We start from the raw sequence: 16,663 nt of genomic DNA on the forward strand, positions 1-16,663 counted from the left end.
GTGTACATACATTACATTACTGATCCTGAGTTACATCCTGTATTATACTCCAGAGCTGCATTCACTATTCTGCTGGTGCAGTCAATGTGTACATACATTACATTACTGACCCTGTACTGATCCTGAGTTACATCCTGTATTATACTCCAGAGCTGCACTCACTATTCTGCTGATGCAGTCACTGTGTACATACATTACATTACTGATCCTATACTGATTCTGAGTTACATCCTGTATTGTCCTCCAGAGATGCACTCACTATTCTGCTGATGCAGTCACTGTGTACATACATTACATTACGGATCCTGTACTGATCCTGAGTTACATCCCGTATTATACTCCAGAGCAGCACTCACTATTCTGCTGGTGCAGTCACTGTGTACATACATTAAATTACTGATCCTGAGTTACATCCTGTATTATACTCCAGAGCTGCACTCACTATTCTGATGGTGCACTGTGTACATACATTACATTACTGATCCTGTACTGATCCTGAGTTACATCCTGTATTATACTCCAGAGCTGCACTCACTATTCTGATGGTGCACTGTGTACATACATTACTGATCCTGTACTGATCCTGAGTTACATCCTGTATTATACTCCAGAGCTGCACTCACTATTCTGATGGTGCAGTCACTGTGTACATACATTACATTACTGATCCTGAGTTACATCCTGTATTATACTCCAGAGCTGCACTCACTATTCTTTTTCTATAAATAAACTGTAATATGGTGATGAAAGGTGAACAATGTTCTATGTGCTATTAAAGAGGCTATGATAAAACACATTTGATCTTGTAGTGAGTCCGTGTGTATAGGGGGCAGCAGTGTATAGGGGGCAGCTGCAGCCTTACACTTGTCTGATACTAGAGTTTCAGCGGATTTACATGCAGACAGATGCTGCCCGGGACCCTGTGGCTGCGACCTGTGACGTCACTGTAGTCTGCACAACTTTGTCAATGTATTGCTGCTGGATCTGTTCTCGCTGAGGATTACTGGACATGTGAACGTAGCCTTAGCCAATATACAAAAGATTATTGGAGTAATCATCTCTGTTCACTACTAGTCACATTTAGAAGGTATCTGGGTTCTGCTGGCAAATTCCCTTTAATGATACCACACAGGACACATGGTCAAGTCCTATCATGCAAAACACACACAACAAAGATAATAAATAAAAAGAACCAGTAACACCGGGTCACGCGAAGACCCCACAGTCAAAACGGAGAAAGCACAACACCACAAAGCAGGCGCCACCGAGACGGTGAGAATACCTGAATCCTTTCTTAGGTAAAGTGTTTCTATCAAGATGAGGATCACTGCAGCAAAGTCAAAAGAGGAGAGAAAACTTCAGAGGGAGGAAGAAGCTGCGGGGGAGAGTCGGAGACACGGGGGCCGGCCGCACGTTAGTGCGCACACAGACGTGCAGATTACGTGGACACGAGGAGCGTGCAAAGTGTGGGATCAGACACCGGTGTGCACAAAGGAGAACGGTCACCATAAGGGGAGGACACATTGATGGACGCACAGAACACTCATCGGGATGGAGGACCGTCAGCTTGTTGTGGATCTGTCTGCAAATATAGCAGAGCTAAACCCGTCCAGTCTCTTTTTTTGGGGGCTGTTTGGTTTATGCAATATGTAGAAAAAATAAGGCTGAGCCCAATGGCAGCGGATCAGGGTGTACACATTAATATGTTTCTATGCCATGTGTACAGCGACATCGCAGGGCGAGGAGGTGTAGCGGAGGTGTAGGTGCTCCTTACGGTAGTGCAGGTACAGACACCTCTTAGTTGCTGGGTTCCTGGATCAGGCGCTGCACCTTGACTGGGGACATGCAGGGACTCAGCAGCGCTCGTTATGTAGCTGCCTAATTACCTGAGGCAATTAATCTTGGAGCGCACCTCATGTAACCTAGATTTCTTCTAACTGCAAGGCAGTATGACACACAACTTGGCTTCTGCCCAACCCCAGTCTGCTGCTGGCGGTGCGCTCAACTATGACTTACAGGGTGACGTGGGTGTAAATATTACATACAGGAGAAAAAGAAAAAAAACAGAAACATTGTTTTTAAAGTTACTAAATTTTTTAGATAATTTGGTGCCATTTAAAAAAATTAAAATCTCAAAATTGCTAATTGACTTTATTTCCAGGATATACAGTACAGACCAAAAGTTTGGACACACCTTCTCATTTAAAGATTTTTCTGTATTTTCATGACTGAAAATTGTAAATTCACACTGAAGGCATCAAAACTATGAATTAACACATGTGGAGTTATATACTTAACAAAAAAGTGTGAAACAACTGAAAATATGTCTTACATTCTAGGTTCTTCAAAGTAGCCACCTTTTGCTTTGATGACTGCTTTGCACACTCTTGGCATTCTCTTGATGAGCATCAAGAGGTAGTCACCGGAAATGGTCTTCCAACAATCTTGAAGGAGTTCCCAGAGATGCTTAGCACTTGTTGGCCCTTTTGCCTTCACTCTGCGGTCCAGCTCACCCCAAACCATCTCGATTGGGTTCAGGTCTGGTGACTGTGGAGGCCAGGTCATCTGGCGTAGCACCCCATCACTCTCCTTGTTGGTCAAGTAGCCCTTACACAGCCTGGAGGTGTGTTTGGGGTCATTGTCCTGTTGAAAAATAAATGATGGTCCAACTAAACACAAACCGGATGGAATAGCATGCCGCTGCAAGATGCTGTGGTAGCCATGCTGGTTCAGTATGCCTTCAATTTTGAATAAATCCCCAACAGTGTCACCAGCAAAGCACCCCCACACCATCACACCTCCTCCTCCATGCTTCACGGTGGGAACCAGGCATGTAGAGTCCATCCGTTCACCTTTTCTGCGTCGCACAAAGACACGGTGGTTGGAACCAAAGATCTCAAATTTGGACTCATCAGACCAAAGCACAGATTTCCACTGGTCTAATGTCCATTCCTTGTGTTCTTTAGCCCAAACAAGTCTCTTCTGCTTGTTGCCTGTCCTTAGCAGTGGTTTCCTAGCAGCTATTTTACCATGAAGGCCTGCTGCAAAAAAGTCTCCTCTTAACAGTTGTTGTAGAGATGTGTCTGCTGCTAGAACTCTGTGTGGCATTGTCCTGGTCTCTAATCTGAGCTGCTGTTAACCTGCGATTTCTGAGGCTGGTGACTCGGATAAACTTATCCTCAGAAGCAGAGGTGACTCTTGGTCTTCCTTTCCTGGGGCGGTCCTCATGTGAGCCAGTTTCTTTGTAGCGCTTGATGGTTTTTGCAACTGCATTTGGGGACACTTTCAAAGTTTGCCCAATTTTTCGGACTGACTGACCTTCATTTCTTAAAGTAATGATGGCCACTCGTTTTTCTTTTCTTAGCTGCTTTTTTCTTGCCATTGTACAAATTCTAACAGTCTATTCAGTAGGACTATCAGCTGTGTATCCACCAGACTTCTGCACAACACAACTGATGGTCACAACCCCATTTATAAGGCCAGAAATCCCACTTATTAAACCTGACAGGGCACACCTGTGAAGTGAAGACCATTTCCGGTGACTACATCTTGAAGCTCATCAGGAGAATGCCAAGATTGTGCAAAGCAGTCATCAAAGCAAAAGGTGGCTACTTTGAAGAACCTAGAATATAAGACATATTTTCAGTTGTTTCACACTTTTTTGTTAAGTATATAATTCCACATGTGTTAATTCATAGTTTTGATGTCTTCAGTGTGAATGGACAATTTTCAAAGTCATGAAAATACAGAAAAATCTTTAAATGAGAAGGTGTGTCCAAACTTTTGGTCTGTACTGTATACGGCATAAACAGCAATTCCCTAGTTTAGAGCGGATGTAAGGCCCTGTACACATTAGACTTAACATCAGCTGATATCACTGACAGTCTAATGTGTATGGGGGTCTTTTCCCTGACAGATGATGTCAGAGGAGATAAGGATCTGGCATGTTAGGTTTCTGTGGGCAGATTTGGTTGTCTGGGCGGTAACAGCCACCAGGAGTCTGACAGCGGCTTTCTCATAGAGACCCCAGGAGCGCTCAGCCAAGACGATGCGTTACTGTGTATGGGGGAGTCAGCTGACGGCTATCTACTGTGTATGGGGGCGGCTTCAGAATTGCTTTTTTGAGCTGTTGGGGAGATTAAAAAAAAAATCTGCATTTCCTCCTTTTCTGTCAAGTTGTTAAATGTTACATTCAGTATCTTCTTAGTCTGACCACTTCTTGGGACACATGGGTGACATCTAGTATAGCCACTATTAAGCCTTGAATATTGGTTCGTCACTCAACTTTCCTAGAGTCCAGAAAAGGCATTCTGGCCTAACCATGCATTGATATAACTCTATTCAGAGTCTGGCAACCTAATAATCCCTTCTGGGCAGCCATATTGGTTGTCACCCAGCTTTCGCAGACGCTTTTGACAATATAAGTATGAAATGACTGCGGATTCTTAGGGGAAAAAAATGTTTGGTAAAATTAATCTGAAAATCAGCCGACATTGACCCAACACAAGTCATGATGCAGACACACAAGACAAAGCTTGTAGAGGACGGACGCTTATCATAAAGCGCGTGAGAATGACGGAAGACAAAAGACGTGATGACAAGCGGAGGGACGGGGGGGGGCAGTGAAGCCACATGCCACAAAGAAAAGAAGAAAAATCAAGCAAAAGGCCTCTGATTGTGATGGCGGCCCGGGGATGAGAGCAGGAACAACGCAGGCGGCAGGTGATGAACACTCAGGCTGACGGCAGCCATGACAGACACCGTTACCTGTCCTGCTTCCTGGGGAGAGTATTTCTGCTGAATTTAGGACTAGCCCCGGGGGAGGAGAGAGGGCTACAGAAACAGGGGAACAGATTATACAGGGAAAAAAAAAAACAACAAAAAAAACATTATTAGTAAATTAATAAAAGTGAATAACTATAGAAAAGGGTGAAATTGTGCAATTGCACTTAAAACAGCAAAGAGTTAAATGGCCTATTCAGAAATACATAATTCTTAAAAAAAATTCTGCCACTTTCTAATATGCTTTATGTTGTAATTTCTAACTATTTTCCAGATCCCCACTTGCTGTCAGTGAATGTGACCATTCCTATTTATATTCATGTGTCATGTCACTCACCTCTCAGACATGGTGGTCTTCACGCTGTTGGTCCTGACAAAGCCGGACATGGCATCGTCCCGTGGAGAAGCAGTCATGGCGCCCGGTGAGTTGTTACTGCTGAGGGATATGTCTATGGACTCGCAGCTGGTGTGCAGGCTGCTGACCGACTGGTAGCCCAAACCGTCCTTACTGACCGCGGAGGAGCTGCTGGCGTTCGTGCCCCAGGTCAGGCTATTGGAAGGTGCGGAGTGAGCGGAGCCAGGGCTGGAGGCCAGCGGAGATGGGTTTAGATCCATATTTTTACCATACAGGGGGCTACTACCCCCGCTGCTCAGTATACCGCTCCCGGAGGGGGAGTCTGGGTGGGCCTGGGAAGTCATGGTGGCGTGGGGGTTGGAAATAATCATGGAGTTTTTCATGTTTTCTGAGGTTGTGACGGGTCCTTGTTTATTCGGCTTTCCGCCAAAAAGCCTAGAACGAGAATGACACATTCATCAAAACTGTTTAGTGCCTTCTCATTTCTTGCTTTTTATGTGAAAGCCGGGTCACAACAAGTAGCCTCTAATCAATGCAAACATTAATACAAATATATGATCATTTTTCGCACTCGTGCCCCTTATGTAATAGGGGGAAAAGCAAATATATATATAAAGATGGACAGTACAAAACTGGAACCATCCGATTAATGCCGATACACCTACCCAACTTACAATGTTCACAGCAGCACAGAGCATTTTACAAGATCCTGTCGGAGGTCATACATATGATTAAATATTCCCTTTGCCACTATGCAACTCAACTTTAACAAAAAAAAACCGCCTGAAATACTCTGTGCCACTGGGGGTTGGCTCCTGTATTTCAGGTAAAGATTGTGCTGCTCTTGGTGGAGGGGACAAGCCGCGCATGTGATAATGTTAGATAGGACAAAGGGCAGTGTCATGGTGAAAGGGGGTAAATGTAGATAAATAAGGGGGTCGTTATGTTGTGGGACCAAGTCCAGCAGCAGCACAGAGAAAGAGAGGAGCATGAAAGGCAGTGAGTTTCTGACATGATACATTTTGCACTACACCCCGTACCTGCGCAGGGTTGGTGACGACACATCGGGGTATTTGGTTCCTTGCTGGCGAGTTCCGTTCGGGACACCTTGTGATGCCGGGTTCATTTTTATGGAGTTACCAGAGGCGACGCTCTCGTTGTCGGATGAAATTCCTTTCTCACGGTCGGTTTGATTCATCAGTCCAGACACAGAGTTAAGAGTCATCTTGCTGGTTAGTTTGGGGACAGGGAGCCCTGCCGACTTGCTGCTGATATTAGAGTCAATGCTACTGGTGCTGGACCGGTTACCAGTTCCGCTCCGTGACTTGCTGGGACGTGGTAAGCTGCGGTACTGGAGGTTGGTCCTGGCACTGAGCTGTAGGTATCCATCATCATTGTGCGATCCATCCACACTGGCCTTGCGGTTGGAAGACCGTCCTATCAGCCCGGAAGACTTTGGCATTTTACCCAAGGTGGCAGAGCCGCTGGTGATGGTTGCTCCGCTGGTTGTGATGATCGGCATACCGACCACTGAGCTCCCCGGTTTCTTAAACCCAAAGGTATTAGTGTTGGCAGTGATTGTCCGTGAGGAATTGCTCAGAGATTTCTTGGTCTCGTCACCACTGCTGCGGCCGGCGTCTGACGGCGAACGTTTCACCTGTGCTGACTTTGGAGACACTCTTCCTTTCTCGGATACTTTTGCATCGTCTGTTTTTCCTGTCAAAAGGCAAAAAAATAATATAAATTGACACTTTATAATCCAGGCGAGTTGGATTGAGCAATGCCGCTAGATACCAGTTTACATTATACCCCAGAAATGCATTTACTTGTCTGTGGAAACAGTCAGCAAGTTTGTAGACAGAGAATTCCCTAACAACTTAGCTGAACTCCTATTATGCAGGGAGGGAGAAATCATTCAGTTTTTCAGGCACTTCCCAGAATGCAAATCCCCATATTAGGCTCTATGTAGACAATGAACAAGTAGAGGATGCTGAGAGATTTAAAGGGGACCTGTCACTTGTTTAAAAAAATTCAGTTAAATACCTTGTAAAAGTCCCTGAGCTTCCTTGGTTCTGCCGCTTTTTTCCATTTTGCTCTGTGTCGCTCCATTGCAGAGATATTTTCATTTGTTGCTTTGGGAGCACAGTTTGTGAAATCTCTGCTTGTAGTTCAACTGGGTGTTTCTTTAGAGTCTTCTCTGGGGGCCGTGTGCTTTCACCCCCCCCCCCCTAGATGGGGTCAATCAACACAGCTCGGCGTACGCCCCCCCCCCCCAGACAAGGCTCTGAAGAAATGCCCAGTTGGTCTGCAAGCAGAGATTTCCCATACTGTGCTCTGAAACATCAAATGTGAATATCTCTGCAAAGGAGCTATGCAGAGCAAAACGGAAAAGAGCAACAGAATCAGAGAAGCTTAGGGATTTTTACAAGGTACAAAACTCAATTTTTTGAACAAGTGACAGGTCCTCTATAAGCTCTTCAGAATTGAGAATGCCACTCTGGTGTAAAAAACAGGCTACAACTAATAATCAAATAATCTAAGTCTATAGTTCATAGAAAACCATGATGTAATATCATAAATATATATATATTAAGACTGCTTTATTTGCAATGTCCTTGCAGAAAAATATAACTGTGAAATAGGTGAACCTCCCCTTTAAGTAGCAAACAAACTAATAATTAAGGAACAGGGATCGGCACACCCCTGTCTGAACTCTGTAAAGGGCTGATGACATCATAAATCTCTAGAGTTGTGGCTCTGGGTCATCTTACCAGTCCCTGGTGTTTTCAGCGCCCCCGTGGTGGTCTTTGTCCGGGGGCTTGTGATCCCCACTTGAGCAGTCATTCCTCGCCTCCAGGACCCTGTCTGGGATATGACAGTGTTCTTCCTTCCGGATGTGCTTTTATCGGACTCGTCGGACAGGTCAGAGGGGTTCTTCCTCCATTTACAGCCAGACTCCATCTTCATGCCGCTGTCCGAGATGCCATTTGATCTCTTCAAGTCATCTCCGGACCAGAGGGAGTTACGGTCGATCTGCAAGTGTTTTTCTGTGTCAGTCTTTAAAGAAGACATTGAAATCTATTAAAAAGTGGAAATGAGAAATCTCTGCTCAATGCAATCAATACACGGTGCCCTGAGAATCGGGTGTAGAAGGGGTTCCCACCATAACGTACTGCCCCCCTTGAACAATCCAATATTGTTTGAAGAGTCTCATAATTCTAAGTATACAATAGGTCATCCCTCTGCCGAGACCCCCAGTGATCGTATGTAATCTGTTGGGTGAAATGGACAGCAAGTGTTCAATTTCCCTACAGCTCCTCCGCAGGTGATAGGAAGAATTACACAACTATATGTGCAATAGTATAATGAATAATGACCAGGAAAATTTTCCATCCCCTCCACATAATCTATCAAATCAAACACAATATAAAGCCTAGATATTATGGGAGGGGGGTGACAGGGGGCATTGGATCAGCTTGAAGTCAAACATTTGGGGTTAAATAAAAATCAGGTGGGATTTTCTGAAGGACGGAGTGAGAATTAGCTGGGATTATATAATGTGGGGTGATGATGAGGAGCAGGGGTGATTATTAGGTTGCATGTGAGGTGCAAACGGATGAAAATCAGATGAGAATCGTGTTAGGTATGAGTGGGGGGTGGTTTTCTTACTCGAATAAAAAGAGCAGAGTTTTACCAGATATCTGTAAATGATACGTCTCCGTGTGTACTGTGGCCATAAAAGCCCCTAGACCTTTCCCCACTAGCACCTGTGAGACAGACCGCTCCTTCAGTGGAAGAAGTAAGGTCCATAGCTGTTGTGCATATATATATATATATATATATATATATATATATATATATATATATATATATATATATATATATATATATATATATATATATATATATATATATATATATATATTTATTTCTCTATGTAATTGTCACATCTGCATTCTTTTCATGTCGTTACTTTACAGTGCAGCACTGATTCTCCAGTATATTCATTAAGGGAAGTCAGCTGTATGGCAGGAGCCTGTTTATAGAAGCAGCCATACAACTAATTATATGGATATTACAGATCTACCCCCGGGACATAGAGCAGCGAAAACAAGGTAACTACAAAGAAGTAGACCTGGGAATCAGTGCAGATTTAGCTCCTGGTGACAGATGTCTTCTACTATGAGCTGAAGTAATCTTAAAGGGAAAAGTGAGGTCAGAATGGTGGGGCTGTCAGCTGTATGGCCGCTTGGTGAGCAGCCATCTCTCCCGACTTCCCATATATGAACATGAATTCATGCAAATGAGGAGACAGGATAAAGCCGCTGCCAGAACCCTCGAGCGGCAGCTTTTTCCCCTGGAATCAAAAGTATTGAACATTGAATTTCCATGTGTGCATTCATTCGGTCCCCCAACTTCATCTGTCCGGAGGCCCCCATACACATCAAAAGGGCGGCTTTCATCTAGTGTGTATGGGGCCGGCTTCCCACACTTTCAGAGCACTATAACTGGGCGAGTTCTTGCTGGATCCCATAGATTAATCATCACTTGTAAAGATAAAGCACCAGACATCTGACAACCTTGTTCTCACAGTTTTTAGATAATTTACGCTTCTTTTTAGCTAATAATGAAAGCAGATGCCCTGACACATCACAGAAGAAGCCTGATCTGTTTGCACAACAGTCTGGGATAAGAAAACTCGCCCCGAAATACCAGCGTGCTTACACACAAACACCCACCATCATCACCGCCGCAGAGAAGTGCAACCTACAGCCCGCAATCTAGACTCAGCCTGAAATTATGGGAAGTACAATGGCAGTAATGGCCATAATGAATGCCCCTCGGCCCCAGCAATGGGTCTGGCATAGGGCAGACTACTGAGGGGCACCAGTGTATGGTCAGGAGTGGTTGCCACATGTACCCATACTAAATGTGGGGAACAAGGGGCTCCATGTCTTATGGGGGTTGAGAGATAAAGTTCAGGCACATGGTGAAAATCAGTAGAGGATCATGTAAGGATCCTCACTCCCCTGATCGTTAGGTAATTGCCTTATTTTCGGTGCAGGGACACATCACAGTGACACACAGAATCCACCCTGACATGGGAGGATAAATTATCCACAAAAAAAAGCTGAAAACTGGCTCCAAGAGAAGCAGAAGACGAAAATCTCAGGGAGGAGAAGAAAAATAACAGGTTTCTATCCGCCCGGGTCAATGGGGATTTAGAGATGAAGTGTGAACTCCTGGAAAAATGACTTACAGATCTACATCATCCAAGCACACAGGGTCAGGGAATAATCTGGATTTTCACTCTACACACACATTTTGCAAATTCAGTTCATGCCCTGCATTAAAGAAGTATAAGGAACTCTCCAGACATTAGGATCCCCCTTGTGGACTGCCCTCATGGACCATCATACCTGCACATCCAGGTTCTTCCGTGAGGACGCTGGCGTGTTGGCGTACGAGCTGATAGAGGAGCTGGTGTTAATGTCGTCTGTGCTCAGGTTGTCAATGGTGTCGCTGATCCCACTGCTCACAGAGCTACTGTCATCCCAACTGCAAGAGACAAGATCGGTTGTGACCAGACTAATCATGGAAGAACACTGCAGCCAGCTTCTGCCCAGTGTGACGGGGCTGATAACAGAGAGTAACAGGTTCAATGCACTTTTCAAAGAGTTCATGATGACCTCCTGATACAAAAAAGCAACGAAAAGAGAGTCACATTGTGGTAAAGGCATAGAATGGTTTTCGCTAGTACCAGCCAGGGTGGTCCCAGACCCCGGCACACTCTCCCTCATACCAAGGACTGAAGCGGAGAGAGAAGCAAACCCTGTGCTCCCCATCCACCAGACCCCGCACACGCCCCCTGATACCAAAGTTCGGATACTGCACCGGAGAGAGAAGCCGTCCCTGCACTCCCATCCACCAGACCCCGCACACACTCCCCGATACCAAGGATCTGGCACTGCACCGGAGAGAGAAGAAGTCTCTGCGCTCCCATCCACCAGACCCCGCACACACTCCCTGATACCAAGGATCTGGTACTGCACCGGAGAGAGAAGCCGTCTCTGCGCTCCCATCCACCAGACCCCGCACACACTCCCTGATACCAAGGATCTGGTACTGCACCAGAGAAGAGAAGCCGTCTCTGCGCTCCCATCCACCAGACCCAGCACACACTGCCTCATACCAAGGACTGAAGAGGAGAGAAGCCGTCCCTGTGCTCCCATCCACCAGAGTCGGCACATGCTGCCTCATACCAAGGACTGAAGAGGAGAGAAGCCGTCTCTGCGCTTCCATCCACCAGACCCAGCACTCACTGCCTCATACCAAGGACTGAAGAGGAGAGAAGCCGTCCCTGCGCTCCCATCCACCAGACCCGGCACATACTGCCTCATACCAAGGACTGAAGAGGAGAGAGGAGCCTTCCCTGCGCTCACATCCACCAGAGCAGGCACATGCTGCCTCATACCAGGGACTGAAGAGGAGAGAGAAGTCGTCCCTGCGCTCCCATCTACCAGACCCGGCACATGCTGCCTCATACCAAGGACTGAAGAGGAGAGAGGAGCCGTCCCTGCGCTCCCATCCACCAGACCCTAATCTCACATTCCAGCCGCACTATTTTGGGCACTGCCCTGTTTATACTCTAAATTCCCTGGAACGCTCTCATCTGCTTGCACTGCTCGCTTTGCTGCCAGTGTGGGCAGTGCAAATGACCCAGAAACACAGTCCTGGACCCAACCCAGAGGCCAAAATAGCTAATAACAGAGTCAGAGAAAAGCTGGGCCAAAACAGGGGCAAACCAAGGCCAATGCAGCCGACCCACACTAATTAAAACTTACCAAACTTCAGTCTCCTACTTGTGCCTTTCTAGCTGCGATGCAACTACAATTCCCAGCATACCGTGTCAGCAGCTGGCAGTTGTAGTCTCGCAGCAGCTAGAAAGCTACAGGTTGGAAACCGATGATCTATAAAAAAAAAAAAATCAAGTATGTAATAAATTTCTTTTGCATTTTCCATATATGTATTTTGGAAAGTATTAAGCCATCAAAAGTGGACATCCCCTTTAAGACTGATGGAAGTGTTTTTCTCTGCACAGAATCGATCTGGTCATCATGGACTGGGTGCAGAAACAAATATTCTATTTTAATGGCAACAACCCTATTTTAAATATAAATGAATTGTCACTGACGAACCCTCAACCCCCACCTTATTACAACAGCCATGCTACGTGGCGGTACATTAGGGTGCTCGTCACTTGTGGGATGACCCTTCACCATCAGCCATCTCGCTCGACTCCACCATACACAAAAAAAAGCTGGTCTCAGCAAAAATCTTATAGAGCGAAGACCCCTGTACCCTCCAGATACATCTACCAGCAGCTGGAGAGAAAAAAGATTGAGTGTTGGAGTAAGTGTTCACACTGGCCGATCTTTCTCTCCTCCTTCATTAGAGTCTGGAGGCCTCAAATAAAAAAGAAAAATCAGAGGTTTGGCCGATCCTGCTGAAATCTACAGGTTCCGTTGACTTTAATATGTATGGGGGGCCTTTAGTTTCATGGGGAAAGTAGAATAAATTTGCAGGACTGTAGCCCATCGGCCACACCAGTATTCGGGGACCACCGGACCAGAACTCTGCGGACATCCTTCTACCTGTATCCCTGGCACCACTTCTAATTAGCTGGTCTGGAGCAACATCATAGTTGCAGGGTGACGCAAACGTGCTAAATGATCAAAAGAGGCGCTGGGGTTACAGTCAGGTAGAGGAGGTCCGCAGAGCTCCCATCCGGACACTGATGTGGCTGATGGACCAGGGTCCTGCAAATCAATTCGCTCCACTATTGAGGTGGGATTGCACAAAGAAAGGTTAGATCACAGGCACAGATTTTAGCTCTAATTTCAACTAATTCACCTAGATGGGATTTGCTCAGTTTTTGCTAGGAAACATACAGTGAAAATTTATTCATGTGGTCCTACAAATGCAGGATAAAGTGGTGCACCCCTGAGATGGTCAGCCAGTATTAATGAATCGCCACCGAGGATGTTACACTGTAGCATTAATGTAGATAAAATCTCCATAATTTCCATCTTTTCTACTTCCAAACAGGCAAAATAAAACATTTTTTTACAGTATCGGAGAAAAAATATCCAAGTGGACATCTCCTTTAATTGAAGATAGATGTACGTAAGCGGTAGAGAATCTAGAGCAAACACAGATGAGCGGGGCAGGCACGCCTGGCTTACTCAGCACACGGCCGGGATCCACCTCCTGACCAGATCCAGTCCTGCCTGACCCAGGTCAGGGCAGATCCCCAGCGGTCAGCTCGCCGCTCTCCTATGACCCTGTGAACGCCCTGGGAATCAGCAGACCCTATTAATTACACACTGCGAGCTGGAAGAACTAGTTTTGGGCAATTGTGGAAGACAATGCTTCCTATGAGGCTGCCATGGCTGCAGGGGGATGTGATAAAGAGGAGGTAGTCAGGGGGAGGGGAGGAATAATACTAATCCAAACTAACAGGATTAAAGGAAAAAGGAGAAAAATTAATTACTTAGTGCCCCGCCGGCCCGGCTTGATCTGCTCTGTCATCTGAATGGAGGATTTTATTCTTCTCCTAAAATGTTTGTCAGACCCCATCTATCAATATTCTATAAAGAGAAAGCAGATAACCAGCCTTCAGCAAACACAGGGGCTCTGGTTTTATTTATTTATGTATATTATTACTACATTGCAACAATGTAACAACTTCTGCTGATCCACAATTTACTCCAGAATACAGCAGGGTCCTATATTTTCTGGAGAAACTTATTAACACCTCTATTTGCCTGATATTTACTACCAGCAGTTTCATTTCACCTTCTATGAAGGTCATAAAAAGTTGGCAAGAAGAAGCCGCAGCCCTGACAGGTCTAAGTTGTGAAGAAGCGTCCGTGGACCCTTAACCCCACACAAGAACAAGACGATGAAAATCCTGATATAATATGTAGATTCTACACATCAGATGGCCCCTGCCTGCACCACTCACCTCCTGCAGTTCCCCGTCCATTGGATGGTTCGGTTCGGTCGCCCTTGGACAATGCTGGACATGGAAGCCTGGCCACCAGTGGCCGGTGACACCTTCATTGAGGACAGTGTTCTCTGAGTGCACTCATATCCTCCTTCCTGACAAAAGTTTTGTCTCTGGAGCACATGTAGGAGCCCTGACAATCACTGGAAGTCTCACCAGTGGAAAAAAAAAAACCTTGCACTTCAGAAGTCTCAGGGAAACCTGATCTCACAAGTCATTAACCAGTAAAGTGCCAGCAGCCGGCACAGACAGCAGTAAAGAAAAAGCAAACTGCTCACAGGTCTGGGAATTTTCCTAAGCAAATACTGAATAGGCGCTTGCAGGGAGGCAAACAAAACACGGATGTCAGCCCCTGTGTGCACGACGCATGTGGAGCAACGGCAACTGCACGCTCATCATGTGGAGCAGCAGCAACTGCGCGCTCATCATGTGGAGCAGCAGCAACTGCATGCTCCTCATGTGGGGCAGCAGCAACTGCATGCTCATCATGTGGGGCAACAGCAACTGCATGCTCATCATGTGGGGCAACAGCAACTGCATGCTCATCATGTGGGGCAACAGCAACTGCATGCTCATCATGTGGGGCAACAGCAACTGCATGCTCATCATGTGGAGCAGCAGCAACTGCGCGCTCATCATGTGGAGCAGCAGCAACTGCGCGCTCATCATGTGGAGCAGCAGCAACTGCGCGCTCATCATGTGGAGCAGCAGCAACTGCATGCTCATCATGTGGAGCAGCAGCAACTGCATGCTCATCATGTGGGGCAACAGCAACTGCATGATCATCATGTGGGGCAACAGCAACTGCATGCTCATCATGTGCGGCAACAGCAACTGCATGCTCATCATGTGGAGCAGCAGCAACTGCGCGCTCATCATGTGGAGCAGCAGCAACTGCATGCTCATCATGTGGAGCAACAGCAACTGCATGCTCATCATGTGGGGCAACAGCAACTGCATGCTCATCATGTGGGGCAACAGCAACTGCATGCTCATCATGTGGGGCAACAGCAACTGCATGCTCATCATGTGGAGCAGCAGCAACTGCATGCTCATCATGTGGAGCAGCAGCAACTGCGCGCTCATCATGTGGAGCAGCAGCAACTGCATGCTCATCATGTGGGGCAACAGCAACTGCATGCTCATCATGTGGGGCAACAGCAACTGCATGCTCATCATGTGGGGCAACAGCAACTGCATGCTCATCATGTGGGGCAACAGCAACTGCATGCTCATCATGTGGGGCAACAGCAACTGCACGCTCATCATGTGGGGCAACAGCAACTGCGCGCTCATCATGTGGGGCAACAGCAACTGCGCGCTCATCATGTGGGGCAACAGCAACTGCGCGCTCATCATGTGGGGCAACAGCAACTGCATGCTCATCATGTGGGGCAACAGCAACTGCATGCTCATCATGTGGGGCAACAGCAACTGCATGCTCATCATGTGGAGCAGCAGCAACTGCGCGCTCATCATGTGGAGCAGCAGCAACTGCATGCTCATCATGTGGGGCAACAGCAACTGCATGCTCATCATGTGGGGCAACAGCAACTGCATGCTCATCATGTGGGGCAACAGCAACTGCATGCTCATCATGTGGAGCAGCAGCAACTGCACGCTCATCATGTGGGGCAACAGCAACTGCGCGCTCATCATGTGGGGCAACAGCAACTGCGCGCTCATCATGTGGGGCAACAGCAACTGCGCGCTCATCATGTGGGGCAACAGCTACTGCACGCTCATCATGTGGGGCAACAGCTACTGCGCGCTCATGTGGGGCAACGGCAACTGCACGCTCATCATGTGGAGCAGCGGCAACTGCACGCTCATCATGTGGAGCAGCGGCAACTGCACGCTCATCATGTGGAGCAGCGGCAACCGCACGCTCATCATGTGGAGCAGCGGCAACCGCACGCTCATCATGTGGAACAGCGGCAACCGCACGCTCATCATGTGGAGCAGCGGCAACTGCACGCTCATCATGTGGAGCAGCGGCAACTGCACGCTCATCATGTGGAGCAGCGGCAACTGCACGCTCATCATGTGGAGCAGCGGCAACTGCACGCTCATCATGTGGAGCAGCGGCAACTGCACGCTCATCATGTGGAGCAGCGGCAACTGCACGCTCATCATGTGGAGCAGTAGCAACTGCACGCTCATCATGTGGAGCAGTAGCAACTGCACGCTCATCATGTGGAGCAGTAGCAACTGCACGCTCATCATGTGGAGCAGTAGCAACTGCACGCTCATCATGTGGAGCAGTAGCAACTGCACGCTCATCATGTGGAGCAGTAGCAACTGCACGCTCATCATGTGGAGCAGCAGCAACTGCACGCTCATCATGTGGGGCAACAGCAACTGCATGCTCATCATGTGGGCAACAGCAACTGCACGCTCATCAGGGATATGTAAGCAGAGTCTCAGCAAATACTTCAATTGCCCCAGACAGAAAT

At 47.0% G+C, this 16,663-nt stretch overlaps 1 protein-coding gene across 14 annotated transcripts in view; it reads right to left on the minus strand.

Annotated features, from left to right (window-relative positions):
* NAV2 (neuron navigator 2) overlaps window positions 1-16,663 on the minus strand; it is a 220,100-nt gene that overhangs the window by 25,362 nt on the left and 178,075 nt on the right. For 6 of the 14 annotated variants that reach the window (XM_073658235.1, XM_073658231.1, XM_073658238.1 and 3 more), the window contains 6 exons: window positions 10,558-10,696; window positions 7,909-8,215; window positions 6,178-6,853; window positions 5,120-5,572; window positions 4,768-4,833; window positions 1,283-1,327 (listed from right to left, as the gene is read on the minus strand). In XM_073658235.1, coding sequence (XP_073514336.1) covers window positions 1,283-1,327; window positions 4,768-4,833; window positions 5,120-5,572; window positions 6,178-6,853; window positions 7,909-8,215; window positions 10,558-10,696 — 1,686 coding nt within the window. The remainder of the gene's footprint in view (window positions 1-1,282; window positions 1,328-4,767; window positions 4,834-5,119; window positions 5,573-6,177; window positions 6,854-7,908; window positions 8,216-10,557; window positions 10,697-16,663) is intronic. The other 8 variants (XM_073658244.1, XM_073658232.1, XM_073658241.1 and 5 more) reach the window with 6 other exon arrangements.

The sequence above is a fragment of the Phyllobates terribilis genome, unplaced genomic scaffold (genome assembly GCF_046119375.1).
Source record: "Phyllobates terribilis strain yellow unplaced genomic scaffold, ASM4611937v1 Scaffold_13__5_contigs__length_258822181, whole genome shotgun sequence".
Lineage (NCBI taxonomy): Eukaryota > Metazoa > Chordata > Amphibia > Anura > Dendrobatidae > Phyllobates > Phyllobates terribilis.